The sequence below is a fragment of the Saccoglossus kowalevskii genome, chromosome 6 (assembly GCF_978046115.1).
Source record: "Saccoglossus kowalevskii chromosome 6, keSacKowa6.1, whole genome shotgun sequence".
NCBI lineage: Eukaryota > Metazoa > Hemichordata > Enteropneusta > Harrimaniidae > Saccoglossus > Saccoglossus kowalevskii.
In genome coordinates, this window is record NC_140646.1 from 27,333,781 (window position 1) to 27,352,148 (window position 18,368).

Here is an 18,368-nt window from a genome sequence, read left to right on the forward strand (position 1 = left end):
AAATAGACAGACAACAATATTAACATACGTTTGGACAAATTTATATTCAGAAATTTAAAAAAATGCGAAATACAGTCTACGAGTAAAGTTGGCATGATTCTTTTGGCTGATGTTTGGGAGAAAAGCAAACAAAAATATTGTTGTAATATGAGATATAAATTATAATATCGGGAACTATATTATATATAGTCGTTTTCTTTAATTCACAATAAAACCAATTATTATAATATGCCTTACACAATATTAAACGATAAGCCCACACAAGTAAGGTTAAGTTCATAGATTGATCAGTGATACAGATAGACTGATTGTTCATACGTTGGGCTAATCTGCACTGGCTCGGAAGGTTGTAAATGATTAGCTAGTTTGAATTTCTAATTTGCATAACATTACTGAGAATGAACGTGCATTCAACGCCACAAGTCTTTTGTTTTTTTAGCCAATCAGAATTCATCTTCCGAGCCAGTGCAGATCAGCAGCATACGTTAATTTATTATATTCGATATCCACGATATCCATAATTAATAACGGAAATACAAATCAAAGAACACATCAATGATAAGAGAACCCCCTGGCACATATTACAATACGTGGTGTAACTAATGTACGAATGGTATATAGACCTCAAAGCATATATACACATGATGTAAATTTATTCCTATAAATAATGTATTCCCAGAAGGTGCTGAGACGATTAACATTTTTGTATTTGTGTTTGCCATCTGAAAGTTGTACACGAATACGCCAAAATCATAAAATCAGCAATCCATAATAAATTGGTTTTGACACATCCAGTAACGGATAATACGTTTGTCTAACTGAATAATTGAATATCTATTATAACACATAATAAGCAAAAAAAGAAACACTGCTCAAATTTGATGTCAGTCAGTCTGTACTCTAGGGTTTTGTAGGGATTTTGATTTAAAAGTAAGTCCTTTGAAAATCAAGTTGAGACAGTTTGTTGACTGCTTCAATGGAAAAGAAAATTGTATTTTTGTATAGGTGATTTGAGGCACAAACACAAATAGTGTGGCCCCTGATATTCTGCGTTTTTACATTTATTTTGTTTATGGTTTTATTTTACCAAATTATACATTCCATAACTATAGTAAGATCACTATAAAATATTATTAGCACGGTAAAGACAATGTGACATTTTTTTTCGCGAAGTAACTGACTGTAATTATTTGTTTGTTCATAGTTGGTCAGATCTTGAAATATTTCTGTATAGGTTTTGTCTGTTGCATATAAAAATTGTCGTTTGTATATATGGTACAGTCGGTTGTAAAATGTTGTTCGTCTTCAATTGTGTTACATTGTTCATAAGTTCTATTTTATAGTGGAATTTTAGGTTTTGATGTCGAATCTTGCAAATAAGCCTGTCATCGAGTTTTTGTAAATACATTACTTGTCAATCTGATTAAAATAGGTTTTCTTGCTGAATGTTATTTTTGAATATTTTGAAGTGTTTAATTTTTTATTCAGTTCTGTTCATGATTGTTCATCCATGCTTTGATATACCATTTTTCCCATAGTTCTTGGAAGCGTTGTTTCCTTGTTACACTAGTGTAATAGCTGTAACTGCAGTCAGCTGGTGCACATGTGATAATAAAATAAATGCGATATTTACTATATGGGGGCCGCCATCTTGAATGCGGTATAAAACTAAATAAATAAAGTTGATTCCTACAAATCAGGAAAAAATACTTCACACTTTATTCGGGTAATATTAAGCCAACCGCTAACAAGATTCGGCCGAATTCGTCGTTTTTGTGTGGAAAAATCCTTTGCATACGAACACCTAATTACACGAAGAACATATAACACTTTCCTGGGGTATTTGAAACTGCAATTGTCATCTCACTGTAAGGTCGTCGCTGATTGGCTGCTGAGTTGGAATGACACTCATTGGTTTCAAATACCCCAGGAACAATAAAGGAAGATATATGATTGTGACGTCAAACCTATATAAAGAACATATTATATATTATCTTCATAAACGTGCTCAGACTCTCCTACCAAATTGTACCACAGCAATATTTTCTTTGAGATCGAATTGTTGAGCCGATCTTAGCACTCAGTATCAACTGCCTGGACATACGATTGTTTTAAGTGGTATAGTAAGAGCTTACCAATGACGACAGTGTATTTTTGGAACAACTAGTAAACAATAACAAATAAACTAAAATACTATTTTGTATGAAAGCCAAATGTTTGAAGGTGTTGACATATGTGCTTTGAGTTTTGTTGGTCTACACATCAAACTATACGCGGGTTACAATTCACTATTCACCCCCATACTGTTTAGCCTCATTGTAACGTTTCAAAACTCTAATTACATGATAATGGATCAAAGATTATATTGAGCAATGTTCACAATTGAAAATCATTATTCGCCTTTATATTTCAAAATCATGAGCCCAATTGCATCATATTGTGTCTGACAGGGTATATTCATACATTATTTGAAAAAACAATGTCGCTTTCATAAATTGTATATAATTCGCGTGTGATATTGGACTCATATAAACAAAGTGGCGACTTTGACTGTTGCGCAGACCAACGACTACAAACTGAGACGTTGCCAAATTTTAACTGAGTAATTTCTAATTTTAATTACCCAGGTGATTTTACGCGTGATTTTCATTAAAATAGCGCATTGGATTGTGGAAAAATTATTGTTTTTGAAAACAAAGGTCGCACACGCTCGGCGCGACGACCACCGCCCTTTCACTATTAGTATATGGATATACCGGTAAAAATATTTACGCTACTATTACGCTTCGGCTGGAAATCTTTATTCGTAACACCAAATAATGAAGACGAACTCAGACCGATAAGGGATGAATATGCCATTCGAAATTACGTAGATTGCCACGCGGATTGTATAATGTTCTGTAAAAGTGGAAATATTGTCATGGGCCTCAGTCACTCTGTAGCACACGAGACCGTCACAGTACTTCATTTCGCGTTTGCTTCTCTATTCAATACCCTATGTTATATCTTTTACGTTCGATCGTAGGAGGTCATCACACCACATCAGCGACATTCTCCGACGAGGAATATATTATTGTCTCTTGCATACGTCAAATTGCTCCGCTTGACCCCTATGTTTTCAATTCCTGGAATTGGTGACAGTACTCTCTATATATGCTACTCGGCGCTGTAACAGACGAACATAAAAACACAATCCCAACTCTGTTAAATCGACCTAGGTACGCCTGACACACGTCGACGTCAACAACGGGTTACACAGAAAATTCGCCTAATATATAGGACACATATCCCGTGAGTTGATCTACACAGTTATTTCACTGTACGGATAAGGTAGGTGCGTACAACTACCTTCCATTTTTGTAGACGGAACTACTAAACACAATAAGGTAATTTTAACAACGACCTGATATATACACACCAGGGCGTTGGTAACACTCGACATATACATCTGCCCACTAGAAATTGAATGTGCGTCCCAGTAATAACATGTTCTATCCGTCTTTCTTTAACTGTAATGCCACTTTTATTTGGATTAGGCAATAATTAAACCCCAGCCGACATCTTGCATAATGGCCGACGTTATTGCTTTAAAGTGAACTTTGCTCCACGTCCATTGTGTCTCTTGTACGCGGAAGTAAATATCGGTCAAACCAACCACGTTTAAATGTTCAACAAAACAAAATATTACATCCGTTTATAGATTCGATTATTGTTATGAATATTTCTACCAGCAATGTAACCTGGCAGGCGGTTGACATAGTGGGGTGTACGTACCGTAGAGCTCAACGCTAGTGGCATTCGTACTGTGATATTTGAACATAGTTACATGCAGTGTTGAACTGTTGAACTGAAAACTATCGCCATGCCACTGGACACTATACTATGTCTGGATACGTCTGGGAGTATGGCTGGAAGAGGTATGCGAGAGCTCAAAAAGGCCGTGGTCACTTTCTTGGAAGGTAGGTCATCAAATGACCAGTATTACTTGCCAAACATTACAAAATTAACTGCATCTATTCGGCAGATTCAACAGCACAGTTTCAGGGAAAAAACAGCATCACACCACACATACATTGCAACAACACGTGTACATTTTATCGTTGTGCCAAATAAGTAAGAATAGCATAAAATGCCACACCAACATAAAAACAATACGATATATCAGAACGAAGCTCAATACAATACTGGCAATAATTTCCCTTTGTTTAAAGTATTTTTGTTTTTGTACAGGCGTGGAAGAAACGGCTAAAGAGTGTGATATTAAAGAAAATGTTGCCGTCGTCGAATTTGGGAAAAACGAAAGAATCGTACAGGAGCTAACAAATGATTACAACAAAGTGAAGAGAGCCGCAAGTAAGTAGAAAGACAACTTCATGGTTACTAAATGACAATGCGAAATATCGAGCAAGTAATACAGGTGTATTTGACTATCACAGTGGTTCATTCTTATCAATCATTTATGTGTCTGTTTGTATGTGAATTTTAAATCATCCTTTCTATTGATATGGAGATTGTAAATCACATACTTGTATTCTTATGCAAACCACACAGCCTATCAGAATTTTGTTTTCGAATGTCAATTTACCATGCAATTCATAGAGAGATGGATACTGTCTCTAAAACCAGCGCTATTGTAGATCCGCTGATATGTATTGAATTCCTATACGTAACACTGAGGGAAACCATTAATTTACCTTTCAGACGGTTTAACAGCTGGAGGACGAACACCAATGTTTTCTGGTCTCATGAAATGTATGGAAGAAATTCTAGAACACGGTAAGTTCAAATTTTATTTTATTCACTAATGCCATTGACCTATATCTGTCTGACATGTCTGTTTCTTTTTTGCTGTTACTGTACCAACAATATATCTAACCATCATGTACTGTACACTGTGCCCAATAATACATTTGTATGATGGCAGATATGCGATGGTGGGCGATGATGGGCCATAATATATGAGGGTGGGCGATAATATTTGAGGGTGGGCGATATTAAGCGATGATGGCCGATAGTATGCGGGGGTTAGCGCAAATTTGCTTCGCCACTATATTTCGATACGCAACGTAACATAAAATAATTATCTCCAGGCGGTGTTGTGAAAGTGGCTGGTAAGCCTTTGACGCCACGTATAATTCTTATGACTGATGGCGCACCGACTGGCGAGAAAGGAGAAGGCGAGGTAAGCAACCGATGACGTTCAGATATACGTATTATTAGGGAAGCAGTAGCAACTTTGTTTAAATACAACCACATAAAGATGACCTAATCTTACCAAAATATTGTTTTAAATACAATACAATTTTGCATGGACAAAGGGACCCTACACAAGACTAATTAATGTCACGTGAAACTTAAGGGTCGAGTATGCGCCATTTCATTGAAATCGATCATGTGATTGAAACCGTGAAAATTGTGATGCACGACACACAGTATTATGAGAAATAACACATACAATCTTCAGTGAAAGGTTTAGCTCCTCATGATGGCGACGTATTCGACATTTCGCCCAGAGCCCCCGATAAAGTTGTCATCTTGTACCGTATTACCCGAGGTTCGCTTGACAAAACTGGATTCAATATATGACGCCCTCTGAAGACCCGGACGCAACGCCGCGGCCATCTTTTTTCATTTGCAAGTGATTTAATGTAAAACGTCGATATAGAGTGTTCACAAAATTAGTATAATAATGTGTGAAAATTTATTTCCCCAATTTTCACTATTTTGCGATATATATACTAGTATAATGATTTCTATTTCGGGTTTAATTTGAGAAAAACTAGCATTACATATTTTGAGAGGTCAGAATTTTCTCGCAAAAAATGTGCAGTATTATTAATATGGAAATTCGTATTAGTACTTGTACAGGGTTTGCCTGTTGTGATCAGTCGATCGTACACTCGTAATCGTTGGATACTTAAACCAGTTTGTTCAGTTTTGGGACTGAATCACAGGTCTTCTAATGGCAGATATAAAACTATGCTTCATCCAATCGAAGAAATATCGATAGCTACAGTGATTGCTGCTTTAATTGCATAATTTATAATCATAATTTATTCGGCCGCAATTCAAGAGTCGTAGTTGTAAATTTTACAAAAGTTTACTTTACTAATACTTTTTGTTGAAAATAGATTAATAAATCAATTTTAAAAGGTTTAGTGGCTAAAAACGATGTTATAAATGCATTATTAGATATTGTATTGGTTGATAATTTCAGGCAAAGATGGAAGTTTTAAAAGCAGCTGCAGCATTCGGACCAGGGTGGAAAGAAGTAGGACTGCCACATCCGATACCAATCGCGTGTGTGGGATGCGGCGATTGCGACCCCGTAAGTATAGCCTAATTGGTGTATTTTGAATAACTCTACAGGCTAAAAGTAATCATTTACATGTTAGGGTGCATTTTATAGCACTAATGTAATCCTTAGTAAAACAATATAAATCAAACATCTAACAATTCAGCAGTATTATAAATTATTCTACTTTAGTGTGGGTGTGTTTTTATTAGCCCTTGGGGTTTATGGCAAGATTCCAAAATATAGGTCAGCCTCCTCACATTTTTTAAAAGAATTTCAACATTTTAATTGTATTCAACAAATGGAGACGCGCATTTTCAAATTTATATATTTTGTTAAATAGTGGATGGGAGCATATTTTTATGTGTTGAAAGATTTTTGTTTTGACATTTTGATTCAAATGAATTCGACACGAACTTCGTTAAATTGGGTTATATGCTTGTTAACCTCAGTAATTCAACAGTACGACAAGGACAATGTTTTTCACATACTCTGCTGGTTTTTAATGAGCACCGAGTCTAAACAATCTGCTTAACGCGGGAGAGTCGTGACCTGCGCATGCGTCAGGTGGCCATAGCGTGTCATTGTTTACAAACAAGCGTCTGCCCGTGAGCCTTTGCGTTTTTAGCATGTGTTTTTATCGTCGCTTGGAACTCAATTTCCGCGCGTACGCAGGTGACGACCCTCCCGCTTTAACATTTTATACTATGAGCCTATCAATTCCAGCAGAAATACTAGTGTGAACGAAATATGCTTTTGCCTGCCACCTTCAAACACCATAAAATGAATGAATAATAACATGCATTACAATTATTGAAAAAAGGAACTTTTGCAAGCAATCGCCAAGTTAACAAATGGTATGTTTGTGGTGGTTGATAACGTCGAAGAACTCAGTGGATTCTTCAAGCGTCAGGTACGACATACTAATATACCCTGAATCTCAATGAAAATCAATATCATATTTAATTTATATTTACAAATGACCTGTTAGAGATATATAAACATATATCTAAATGTGTCTCATCTTTTTATTCATTCAAGGTGTTACTCATTCGGTTTGCCACGAAATTCGGTGATGGTAAGTATCCAATGCTAGGTGAGTACGTGTATTTCGTACTGACCAGAACATCATTATTAGCGTATTATGATATATTGGTTTATTTGTCTTCATAGATTTGAAGAGTCTTCGATCTTTACTCATGCTGCGTCAGTTCATGACAAGTCTCGGTGAAGCTGTTGATGAGGATGAAGGAAAAGCCATGCTGGCAATGTTACTGTTGATGATGGGTCTCGAAGATGACGACGAGCAGGGAAGCAAGGTATAATATGGCACTTGTTGCGTTGTTAAGATTGATAGCAGTATATACTAGTACATTTATTCGTCCATAATTTGTTCTTGTAGGAGATAGATAGTCTTCCGACTCTAGGCAGTAGAGTAAGAAGAGGAAAAGACTGGAAATGGAAAGACCAGGACAAGCACGGTGTTGGTACCGTAGTAGAACACATTTCACCAGGTAGAGAGCGATAATTCATAATTACCCACATTGGCGAGAAAGAGACATTCATGCCTCAGTTTCATACAATATAGTAACATTACAGAGTTTACATACATCTATTTGGTAACTGTATGGTATACTGAATATTGTCAGAACTAAATAGTATTTTATAATTTTGAAAAAAACAAGGCAGCCAAAACAAGGATGAGCAAAACACATATTTTACAATTTACACAAATATTGTAAATATTTTGTTATCTCAACTGTCATCAAAGATGATAGAGCGGAGCTGTTCATATAGGTGATTGACCGTTGAAAAAAAACTACCAGCTCAATTGGTTTGACCTGGTATGTAGGTAGATACGTTTGTTTATTTGTTTATTCATGACGATAACTTACATTCTCTAATTTTGGCGAATATTGTTGTCATTTTTGGTATTTTTTTAATTTTCGACTTCTACCAGCTCAATTGCTGTGATTCTTGGTATGCAGGTACCTTGAATTTATCTCTGTCAGATTTGTTAATATCATGAACATAACTTCAATTCTCTCTGTGTGGCAAATATTTTTGTCATTTTGTATGCGTTGTTCGACTCGGCTAACACAATGTTTTTGTAAGTCAGCGGAAGTATTTCGACTATCAGGTCGCTTGTTCATAGTTATTTTGAATGCCCTGCTTCCGTTCTGACGTCACAACAGGGGCGTACCGGGCAGTCTGTGCCGCCCTTGCTAAACCAGCAGTACCGGAGAAGCCTGATAAAAGTTGACTAACGATGAGACAGTTAAAAGTCATTTATGCAATTTTGGCAATAATAAACATGGTGTTTTATGCTAAACAATCACTCCTGACTACGCTCGGACACACGACACGACTAGAATTTCAGTTTGTGTGCTGTGAGGAAAAACCTAGATACAAAACGCAGGTTACAGGTTCAAGTTACTAATGAATCAGTGACGAGAACCAACTGGTTCGGACGACCCCAGTTTATTTACCTTAAATACTCATTACTCAGTCAAATATGACACATTTATGGAATTACGAGACTGTAAAGAAGCCGCCATCTTGAAAATACTTTCGTGCACTTATGCATTGGATTCGATGGAATCATTATTAGCGTGTACTCGTCTGCGCATGTACGCAATATTATTTTCATGAATGTCCGGGGTTCATGGGAGCTTTTGATTTTAATTATTTATCGATCTGGCGCATGCAAAGCTTTTCCCTCGTTCAAAGAAAGAATGACAAGTTTAAAACGCGTTATGCGAGCAGTCACAACACTGATAAAATCACCCTTACTCACGGCTGTCTAAAAAATAAGGTATCATTACGTTAATGCTGGCAATAGTTTGTGAATTATAAAATCTAGATTACATGTATGAACGATCCCAAATACCAATGAAATCATTTTTTCTCTCGAAAACCATGACTGTGTGTTTAATAGTACGTGTCAAACTCAACTCCATGGCGAGGGGAAAAATACTGCCACAACCGAAGTCAAACCTTGAATGAATTATCGCGAGTATATTTGAACGATGAGTTTGGTTAAAATCGTAAACGACGATAAAATTATCTTAGTATAAAGGCCGTAACAACTTTGAAGAGAGATGTTCGTAAATTCTGCTTAACTTTCTATTGTTTTCCGGATCCACAGAAAAGACTACAAGAAGTTGACTAGGCTAGTGACACGGGTACGAATATATTAGGTGCAAAGACATTGGGTCTGCAATAGTAATTGTGCCCTCACCGGTGAATTCATAAGCTTATATTGAGTCCTGAGAATGAACACGGAATTAAATTATTGCTTATATTTTTAGCTTTCAATTTGTATTGAATATGTACATTAAAACATTCATAACTCGTGCGCAAGACCATGCCGTCATTGTAAACACATTTTGCACTAATGAAGGCACTGGAGTTACCATGGTGATAATACAAATGTTTATTAATACCAATGGAAACTTGAGTCAGTGCTATGCCTTCTATGCATGCCCATTTTTATAAATTGCAGGGGTTCTTAGAGTGCAGTGGGACCATGGAGATGGTAATCAATACAGGTATGGTGCGGAGGGATCTCGTGATGTAAAGGTATTAACCATTGTACGTTGTATTGTACATTGTGCTTAAATAAAATGGAAGCAAATATTAGTATGCACATTGAAAATCAAAACATTGATATAGTTACTTTTGAATTCCAGGTTGTTGATGAGCCTCGTATAATACAACCCGGAGATGACATCAAGGTCGGGGTCAGAGTTCAAAGAGGTATGTATCTATCATATTAATCACTACTGAAGATGTTTTGCAATGGAAATGTAAAATACAGGCTCAACGATGTGGCGGACCAGATTGTTTGCACCAATGACGTACATACAGGATCAATATATTCCCAGCGTGATATTCAAAACATTTGTGTGTTGATATATTTTTACGAAAACTTGTCATTTTGCTCTCGCGATAAATCGACCACATTTCTGTTATCTGACAACATTAGGGAAAGATTGGAAATGGGATGACCAAGATGGCGGCTCAGGTAATACTGGCGTTGTATATAAAGTACACAGTGGCGCAACCAAAGGTCTGGTGCAGGTCAGAAAATTATTATAAGGGACTTTTGTGAATCGACATTGATATATTTCACCCGTTTTGTCATTCGCATAAAATGTAACTTCTCAGTTTTTGGCGCAATTGACTTTTGAAACTCTTAGAATGTTGTTCTTGATAATGCAACATTGTCACATGACTCATATTGGATATATCGGAGTATTATTCATCTTTTTTCAAACAGGTTAGGTGGTCAAATGGTGTAAAAGCGGACTATCGTCATGGCCGAGACAATTGTTATGATTTGAAGATACTAGGGTAAATATGAACCGGTTTTGTGTTATGCTTTTATTTACATACAAATGCACGTTGTTTATTTACAGTCAGTAATTAAGACAACTTTCTGATATGCATTGGGCAGTATCAAACAAATCAATCGACATTTGGACCCTGTAAATGTTCGTCTCAGTTGTTCACATACAAATATTTTGTGATTTTTACCTCCACATTGTACCTGCACGTATGCTGAAGTTGTATTTATTATCTACTTTGTTTGTAAATAATATTGAAATAAAATTATCAAACAGCTGAGACGTCAACCACCCATAAATAATGTATAACACTGCAATGTAGTCAACTGTTTCTAGGCCAATAGTTCGTACGCCAACAAAAAGAAACAAACTGAAAGAATAATGTAGTATATTACGAATATTCATGAGGCAAGATTGACAGTTTTTGTGAATTTGCATGTCAGGAAACCATACGTGCATATACACATGTAGTAACATACGGCTGGCGTCAGCATTTTATATTTTTGAAAGTAATATAGACAGTATAGCCATTGTTAATCTTTTGCTCACCACAGTACCCATCACATATTTATTATTTCAGTGATGGAAATATAGTAGGTAGAGTTGAAAAATCTGTCTCATCTATCGACGCAGCTGGGCCGACAGAAATTGTTGAAATAGGCGACGATGATGATATTACAATATCCACAGTTTTGCCAAAGACAACACCAACAGCAACGACAACCGTACGACGTGAACCAGAGATAACATATGCACAGGTGATGCCAATTACAGGTATGGACATATGCAATTTCAAATGTATTATTGTCCATGTGTTATTGGATGTCTTGAATACATAGTTTGATTTCTGCTTGATATCCTGCTGTAGAGACTGTGATGGCATGGCGCTGGAAAGACAACCATCAACAATGGAGGCTATTTGATGAGCCATATGGTCCACAAGTGGAGGAAAGCTACAATAAGAATCCCAAAGGATGTACGTCGATCAAAATTGGGGATTATACGTAAGTCTTAAGACGCTGTAGTCTGACACTTCACAGACATAAATGAGTTCACAAAAACACGCCACCTTCTGTTCTCAGCCAGGATTTGTCAATTACGCACTGAATATATTTAAGCAGACTGTTTGTAATATGAATAGTTCTGCAGATCGTTTCCCAAATGACGTCATCGCGCACCTCATCCACGCTGAATTAATAATTTACTTACTGTTAGTTTTGTTGACTGCTTCAACAAGCAATACAATAACATATGAGAGTTAGCTAGCTCTACCGTTATAAGTTATAAGTTTAAAATACATTAATAATATATTACATGAAACACATTCCTTTTCAGTTATAACTTCGATTTTTCTGCAATGACACAAGTGAACCAGTCAACAAAAAGATCACGTCCTATCAGGAGAGAAGGTAAATACTAAAGTGGCAAAAGCTGTATTTTTGAACATTTGTTTGTTTAAATACAACTACATAAGTTACCAAATCTTTCCGAACTATTGCTTGGACACAAGTGCATCGACAACGTCACCCTATTTTTGTTGCGATCGGCCGCGTGATGGTAGCTGTAGATAATTATGATGCACGACGCAAACTATTATAGTAATATACACATAAAATCATCAGTGAGAGGCTGACAGTTAGAGATTGATTTACCCTCTCAAGCCGGCGACGTATTTGACACTTCACTTAAGGCTCCGTTAAATTGTCATCCTGTACCGTAGGCTCTGAGGTTCGCTTGACAAAACTGGATGGCTCCCTCTGGACTCAACCCCACGACCATCTTTGCAAGTGATTTAATGTACAGCGTTGGTATATATCGTTTATGATATTATTTCAGTGTTCATACTGTGGCGATTGCAGTTACAAATTGGCACTAGTGGATTCTGGATATGTTTTATTGAAAATAAAAATCGAAATAATTAAAAAGATCGATAGTTACAGATATTTCCGTGTTAACAATCAGAATAATTGAAACACATATGTTTGGCATTATCCATCATTATTGTTATTATTATTATTCTTTTGTTTATTTTTTACAGGCCTTGACAGAGAAGAATATGATTTATTACTTGCACTTGAGCGTTCACTTTCTTTATCTTGATAACGTCAAATGTTTCATAAGTGAAGATACAACTGAAAACAAAAAAATGGTACACAGTCTAGAAAATATCCAGTATATGTTCTATGGCCATTATTTGATAATGATAACTATAAAGTCATTATTGTCAATTCAAATATGGACGTAGTCATGGGCAGCCCATTACAAAAGAATTATGTCATATGTGGAGCAGTACTAGTATATGATCACCCCTTGGTTGTAAACATTGGACTCTATGTATATTTTATTCAATGATTTTAACAGTTTTGTAATGTATTATCTGTATTTCGCCTGTAATTGTATTCTGTTCAATATCTTGTAAATTCCCTTTGTGACCTTAGTTGATTTACGGTTAGGTATATTATTTTCACTTCTGTAGAGGTTATATAACACTATATATACTTGATTGTTATGTATATTGCTTGAATACGATATATAGTTTACCTGTTCATAGATAGTAATATTAACAAGTCATTTACAGAAAGGAATTGTAATCAGAGTTTGCCTGCCTTTAATGGTTATTATGACGTATTTGGTGTATATATATATATATATATATATATATATATATATATATATATATATATATATATATATATATATATATATATATATATATGCCTTAGTATTTAAGAATATCCCCCTAATCACGAATGTAAATATAGAGGTTCACATTGACAGGTCATGTCATGTATGGTAATAATGTGTTGAGGAGACATATCTAGAATATTTCCAAAAAAACCTTGAACTGAAACTCTGAGAAGAAACGATTAGGAGTGCTTGTTGACGATGATAACATTTCAGCTCCCATACGTTATATGAACTTTCTGCAAAACAAATATTAAGCTAGTACGAAGTGTATTCTTTTTGTATCAAATGTTGGCAGCTATCTTGTGGGGGAAGCCCTCGATTACTATTATGAGAATTGCTTACTAATTGCACATAACTTATAACATAATGTGTTGTGTGTAATATTTATGAATAACAAGACTGGACAATATGATGTGCACCCTCTCGTGGCCAGGCTGTAAATCACTTAATGCAGGACATTCCATTCATTATTATTATTAAAACAAATAACAAACGTTACACAGGCAGTCCATTTACAGATATAAATGTTGGATCTAATTTGTCATTGTATGCAGTATTCAGCTATTACCCAATTGCAGTAATGTCTTGGTTGAAATAACACGTACACAAAATACTGTTCAATGTCTTGTAATTGTCTATAATATAAAAGTACTTCACTTTTACAAAAGCATTAATACAACTAATATTACTAGGACGATGATAGAATATCTTTTCTTACACAGATATTAAGTAACTATTCTGCAAATGATGTGTGTACTATTCAGCTAGGTATGTAAATTAAAATAACTTTTGTATTCACAGAGTAGGAGATATATCCTTTCTTTGAAACCCATATGTTATTGAAAGTGTAGAAACTCATGGCCTATGCAAGGAGGTCATTGTCAACCTTGATTCGCTTTGGTACACCTAGTGCTACACATATCACTGCACAAACAGATGCTGCTTTGGTTATTTCTACTTCCGGGTATCCAGTATATTTATCCATCACGAAAAGTCTCCCAAGATAAAATTTGTGTCGACATGTTTGTTATCTATCAACCATGGCGAATCAAGCATTTGTAGTAGTTCAAGTATTTTGCTGGTTTGTTTAAATACAGTAGTTGTTCAGTTTTCACAATGCCTCAGTGTTATAATGGTTCCTTTTCCTAGCCCCTATTTCCGATATTTTGTGCCACATGTTATTCAGTTTGGTCAGCCTCTGTAGATTTTATTACTTCCGATAGGGTCAATACATTTTTTAAAAAGAAGTATATGCAGTTCTCAGCTATATTTGCTTTGTACAGCTGTCGGGAATGAATTAAGCAGCGTAATCTTGACTTGGTTTCTTGATAACAGTGTAGTTAAGTGTGGACTCCATTTCTCAGTTCGTAACCTTGGGTCATCTATGACGTCCAGTGATCTGTATCCACCGTTATATACGAGAACATTAAGTATCATAGCATGTTTAGACATCACTTTTGTTATTCATGTTATTTAATCCCTGCAATGCTTGCTCAAATGTGTTTCAGCTGCTTAGGGTACTCCGAAATTCAAGTGTTTATTGAGACCAACATGTGTTCAGAAATTATAGTATGTTTAGTTTCTAGTGGTTGCTCTAGTTGATGGTACCCAAATCTAACTTCAAGTTGTGATTATTTTTGCACCATTCAAATCATTTATATTATTATACCTCATAGCCCTATCATCGAATCAGATCAGGATTTGGCAGTCAAAATTGTAACTTCGTTATCTGCAGATGTCATCATATCAGTTTTTGCACTTGCGCAGATGTTGGCTACTTTCCCGTTGAGGTTTTTGGGTGTTTGCTAAATTGAGGACATATAATTTGTGAACAACTGTAAAATTCTTTGCTCAACAATATAACGTGGATTAGTTAAGTTCTATAAAAATACTTGTGATAGTCACTGATCTGAACAATGCAACTGTATGTACATGGCTAGCATAGTGACATTACAAACTTCAGCTTGTAGACATCGTATATATATGTTTAGTACCACTATTTATTTCATCAAGGTATTTGTGTGACACTTTTTCTCCTGTTATACATACCTCTATGCCAACGTGATGGATGTTGCATCATTCCGATTGAATTTGTCATGACAAGATAGCTATGTTCTGTTTCTCAGTATGCAAACGATATTGGTTCTCCGTTCCACTCCTTCACCGGGGCTGCACCTAGACCTGTTCAGATAATCTCCGTGTAAGGGAACGTTCTCCCATCCTGTTATATTATGTACAGAGACTAAACGTTTCAATTCTTTATAGGATGGTGGTTGTCGCGCCGCGTTCTGTTCTACATGTGACTTATAGTGGCGCACACAACCGTGTAAAATACACTGTTAACATGAAATTGGAAACAAGCGCAGTGCGACGACAAACGCTCCTTAACTGTTTGATCATGAACTTCTAATCATCACTACTCATTGTCATTTAGTGTCAATATGTGTAGTGAATAAACTACATGTATTTGTTTTGTTTTTCGCAAACATTTTTAATAATGGTGGTTAATTTAGGTAATTTATTGCCCAGATCTTCATATAGTTCATATAAATAGAAAATGATCGAATTTCAAGCAATTTTTATTAAAAAATCAACATTTATTGATTTATGTTGCTCTTTTGTAGACAATGATTTTGAACACATTTATAAAACTTCAAAAAAACATTATTGGATGACTTATTATAAATTAATAATAATAAAGTACATGGATACAGCACAATATACATATAATATAATTTAAACTATATCAAATATACTGATCACAGGTTTAGTGTAACAAAAACAAGTGAAAAAACTCAACTCAACTAGAATAAAAAGACAAATACAAAGGATGTAACCATGAAAAAGCCAAAAGGAAAAAATACTTCTCATCAAGGTACAGCAATTGAATAATGAAAGGTAGTATACAAATTTAAACAATTTAAATTCTTTTGAAGTATTAATAAAAAATCGAAATGCAAGACTTCACATTATTGGAAGATAATCAAACTTTCGAATGTTGTGAGCTTGATAAACTGGTATAAACCAGCAATACAGAATTCCACAAATAGTTCTTACAACGTGTCAAACTTTCCGTTTGTTATACTTTATACTTTATACTCTGATGAATCCAGGAAACACAGTTATGTTATGAGACAAACCTAAGAACAGAAAAGAAGCCATATTTACATAGTTATTGATGCCATTGCTGTCACTTTTCCTCTTGCTTGAGTTTTTTTTGCAGTTTTTCAACCTGTTGTGAAAATCCCTAAAATATTAGTTCTTGTGTCAGTGGTAAATAGGATGGTAGAAATGAAGCGATGGCCATCCTGTCCAAGATTACACTTCTACAAAACAAGTTACCAGAGTTTGTTTTGGCGTACTGAATTGTATACTTTGCTGATTTTTTCATTCAATAAAACCGGTGCATGGTTAGAGGAATTACACTTCAAGACAAGAGAACTGCTCCTGAAAGATTCCAGAAAAGAAAGCAGATCTTTTCAAACATAGCTTCGCAAGGTATGTACTGATATTCAGCAAAACAACATACTACTGATACAGAGGGATCTGAAAACAAAATAGAAGGAAATGAAAAATAAGAACAATTAACTTACGATGTTATTTATTTTGGATTGTGACAACAAGGCCAGATGTATCGATTTAAGGACTGCTGGAAAAATGTCAGAGCAAAAAATTCTAAAAAAATATTCAATTCTAGGCGCTTTTAAAAAAAAAAAATAGAAGCATCTAAAAGGTGAGCACATACTTCCTAAAAACGTGTTCATTCTACGACTGGGCACGCTTGTGCAAGATCTGATGCATTTATCACGCGACGTCCTCTTCCAGGTAAATCCTTACTAAACGAAATTGTTTGATTGATCGTTGATTTGTCAAAAACACGTTTATATAATAATCCATTGTTATCACTATATATATTTGTGTTTCTTTGATTTAAGTTCGATCTTCCCACAATATTTCAAAGTTCTGCTTTCTATATAGTTCAGTCATTACTGATTTATTTGTTACCCTCTATTTATCAATGATTCTATGGTTTAAAAATATCTTAATTAGCCACAATATAAAAAAAAAACACACAGTCAAAACATGTTTTGGTACCATATATTTTTAGATTTATTTATTAGAAGGTTAAATAGCGGTATATTCGTCATTGCTACAATATTCTCTCAGGCGACAACTGGTAGTAGTCCAAACAGCTTCACATCTCGCACCCATATTTGTGAGCAGCAGGAAATCAAGTTATCGTCGAGTAAGTTAGATAATTTACATGTTAATGCTATAATATTCAATGATACAGGTTTTTGAGTTTGACCCAATTTATTAAGAAAATGCTAAATACCCATATGATAACGTATCGGTGTTGAATATAAGCTATCGATGTTCGATTCTCTTTTTTAAAACGGAAGAGATCCGAACTGTCCTTGAAATCAGAATTGTTATTTCTACACTGGCTACACTGGTGAGATTATTTCTCCATATCTCAAAATATAGCTTGCTGATGAAAAAGACGTCTAGAATCGTTTAATGTCCCTGTTTTCATTTGAACCTTGCAATTGGTGATTGTTATCACGATGGTTCGGGCTTCCCACCGGATTTCCAGGTGTTGTTTTATATATAGTTAGATAATTTACACGTCATCTTAATGCTATAAAATTCAATATTGCAGGTTTTTGAGTTAAGGATATTAAGGAAATGCTAATTATCCATGTAATAATCTATATGTGTGTCGGTGTCGTTAAATATAAGTTATCGATGTTCGATTGTCGTTTTTTAGAATGGTCCTTGAAATCAAAATTATTGTTTCTACACTGGTGGTGAAAAATGTTGCTCGTTGATGAAAAAGTCGCACTAATATTGACACGAATCCTACTATTTTTAAAACATTTCAAATTATTGTCATATAATTTAGTCCAGTTTCCAGTATAATAATAGTTTCATATTATATACATTGGGAATTTCTCTCCCATAATGCATTGCATGTATGTGCCGTATCATGCTCAGTAGTGAAACATTTGAATTCGGCTAACACGTCTTTAAGC

The 18,368-nt window shown here is 35.2% G+C and overlaps 1 protein-coding gene across 2 annotated transcripts; it reads left to right on the forward strand.

Moving 5' to 3' along the window:
- The first annotated feature begins 2,970 nt into the window (after positions 1 to 2,970).
- Positions 2,971 to 13,240, forward strand: LOC102801576 (uncharacterized). Of its 2 annotated transcripts, none has more exons than XM_006811312.3 (18): positions 2,971 to 3,334; positions 3,732 to 3,959; positions 4,231 to 4,353; positions 4,702 to 4,776; positions 5,091 to 5,182; positions 6,218 to 6,328; positions 7,119 to 7,208; positions 7,337 to 7,373; positions 7,469 to 7,614; positions 7,698 to 7,809; positions 9,801 to 9,877; positions 9,988 to 10,054; positions 10,284 to 10,378; positions 10,578 to 10,651; positions 11,225 to 11,418; positions 11,513 to 11,648; positions 11,980 to 12,053; positions 12,683 to 13,240. In XM_006811312.3, the coding sequence occupies exons 2-18, from the start codon at positions 3,863 to 3,865 to the stop codon at positions 12,742 to 12,744; spliced, it is 1,662 nt and encodes a 553-aa protein (XP_006811375.1). In that variant the 5' UTR covers positions 2,971 to 3,334; positions 3,732 to 3,862; the 3' UTR covers positions 12,745 to 13,240. The 2 variants fall into 2 exon arrangements, with proteins under 2 accessions (XP_006811375.1, XP_085356419.1); XM_085500293.1 differs by having other exon boundaries at positions 2,971 to 3,330.
- Positions 13,241 to 18,368: the final 5,128 nt, after the last annotated feature.